The 1,375-nt window shown below is 46.0% G+C and overlaps 1 protein-coding gene across 7 annotated transcripts in view; it reads right to left on the reverse strand.

The window, feature by feature from the left end:
* The window catches only part of KTN1 (kinectin 1), a 148,740-nt gene that overhangs the window by 1,829 nt on the left and 145,536 nt on the right, over positions 1–1,375 (reverse strand). For 6 of the 7 annotated variants that reach the window (XM_019518424.1, XM_019518428.1, XM_019518427.1 and 3 more), the window contains one exon: positions 558–677. In XM_019518424.1, coding sequence (XP_019373969.1) covers positions 558–677 — 120 coding nt within the window. Of the gene's footprint in view, positions 1–553; positions 678–1,375 lie in introns of all 7 variants that reach the window. The other variant, XM_019518423.1, reaches the window with a different exon arrangement.

Below are 1,375 nucleotides of genomic sequence, written 5' to 3' on the forward strand. Positions count from 1 at the left end.
CCCTTTTAAAGGAGTTTACCCCTTCCTACCCCCCCCCACCCCCAAGATCTGCCTGTCCTTAGTGCCTCCAAATGAGACCTTAAGAGATCTGTATTATGGCAACTGCCGCAGCTCTCCCTGCATGCTCAGGGATTGCCTAGCAGTTGTCTGCCCCATTCCAATGGAAGATCTGAATGTATAACTTTTCCCTAAAAACTGGCAAAGGGAAACATGGCACTGCCTCAGGTATAAGGGGAGTTATCCAGACCAGGAAGACTGTCACATGGAAGAGACAAGAACAGAGACAAGCTGGGAAGTGCCAGAACAGAGGTATGAAGATCTGTAACCAGAGTACAAGCCCTTGGGCTCAACTGAAGGAACAGAGAAGTGGGAGATTAGTGCAGGCTGAATGGATGGAGGAGGCGGCAGCCTGATTGAGTTCCTTTGTGAAATATTAAATTTATCAGATTCCTGACTGGTTAAAACCAAATGGGATTCCCACTGATGTGTCAAGTCGGAGGATGCTGACATCAGACAGCAACCCATCACTTACAGCTAAGACGCCATTTCATACCTACTAGCTGATAGTGTTCTCTTCCCTTGGAGAGCATTTGGCTTACTGACACTAGCAGCTTCTTGAGATGGCCTATGTCCTGGTTAAGATTTGTTGCCACATTCAATCTTTTATCCATCTGTTCCTGAAAGGGAAAAAGAGGAGGGAAAAAAGTCATCAAAAGCTCATTTACAATTTAAATACTGAGAAAGTCAGGAACCAAACACAATCATAGAAAATGAGGGCCGGAAGAGACCTCTGGAGGTTCACATTTAGTCCAACCCCCTGCTCAATGCAGGACCATACCCAACTAGATCATCCCAGCCAAAGTTTTGTCTAGCCACATCTTAAAAATCTCCAGTCCACGACCTCTCTGGGTAACCTGCTTCAGTGTTTCACCACCCTCCTAGTGAGAACATTCTTCCTAATATCAACCCTAAACTTCCCTTGCTGCAACTTGAGCTCATTGCTCCTTGTTCTTTCATCTGCCACCACTGAGAACAGTCCAGCTCCATCCTCTTTTGAACCCTCCTTCAGGTAGTCAAAGGCTGCTATTAAATCCCCTCTCAGTCTTCTCCAGACTAAATAAGCCCAGTTCCCTCAGCTTCTCCTCATAAGACATGTCCTCCAGCCCCCTTACCATTTTTGTTGCCCTCTACTGGATACTTTCTTATGTGTCCACATCCTTTCTGTAGTGAGTCCAAAACTGGACACAGGACTCTAGATGTGGCCTCCCCAGTGCTGAATAGAGGGGAATAATCACTTCCCTTGACCTGCCACCAATACTCTTAGATTTCTTAAATCTCATAGACATTAGGACTGGAAGGGACCTCATGAGATCAT

This window comes from Gavialis gangeticus, unplaced genomic scaffold (assembly GCF_001723915.1).
Source record: "Gavialis gangeticus isolate Ggan-Ray unplaced genomic scaffold, GavGan_comp1, whole genome shotgun sequence".
In the NCBI taxonomy this organism is placed as follows: Eukaryota; Metazoa; Chordata; order Crocodylia; family Gavialidae; genus Gavialis; species Gavialis gangeticus.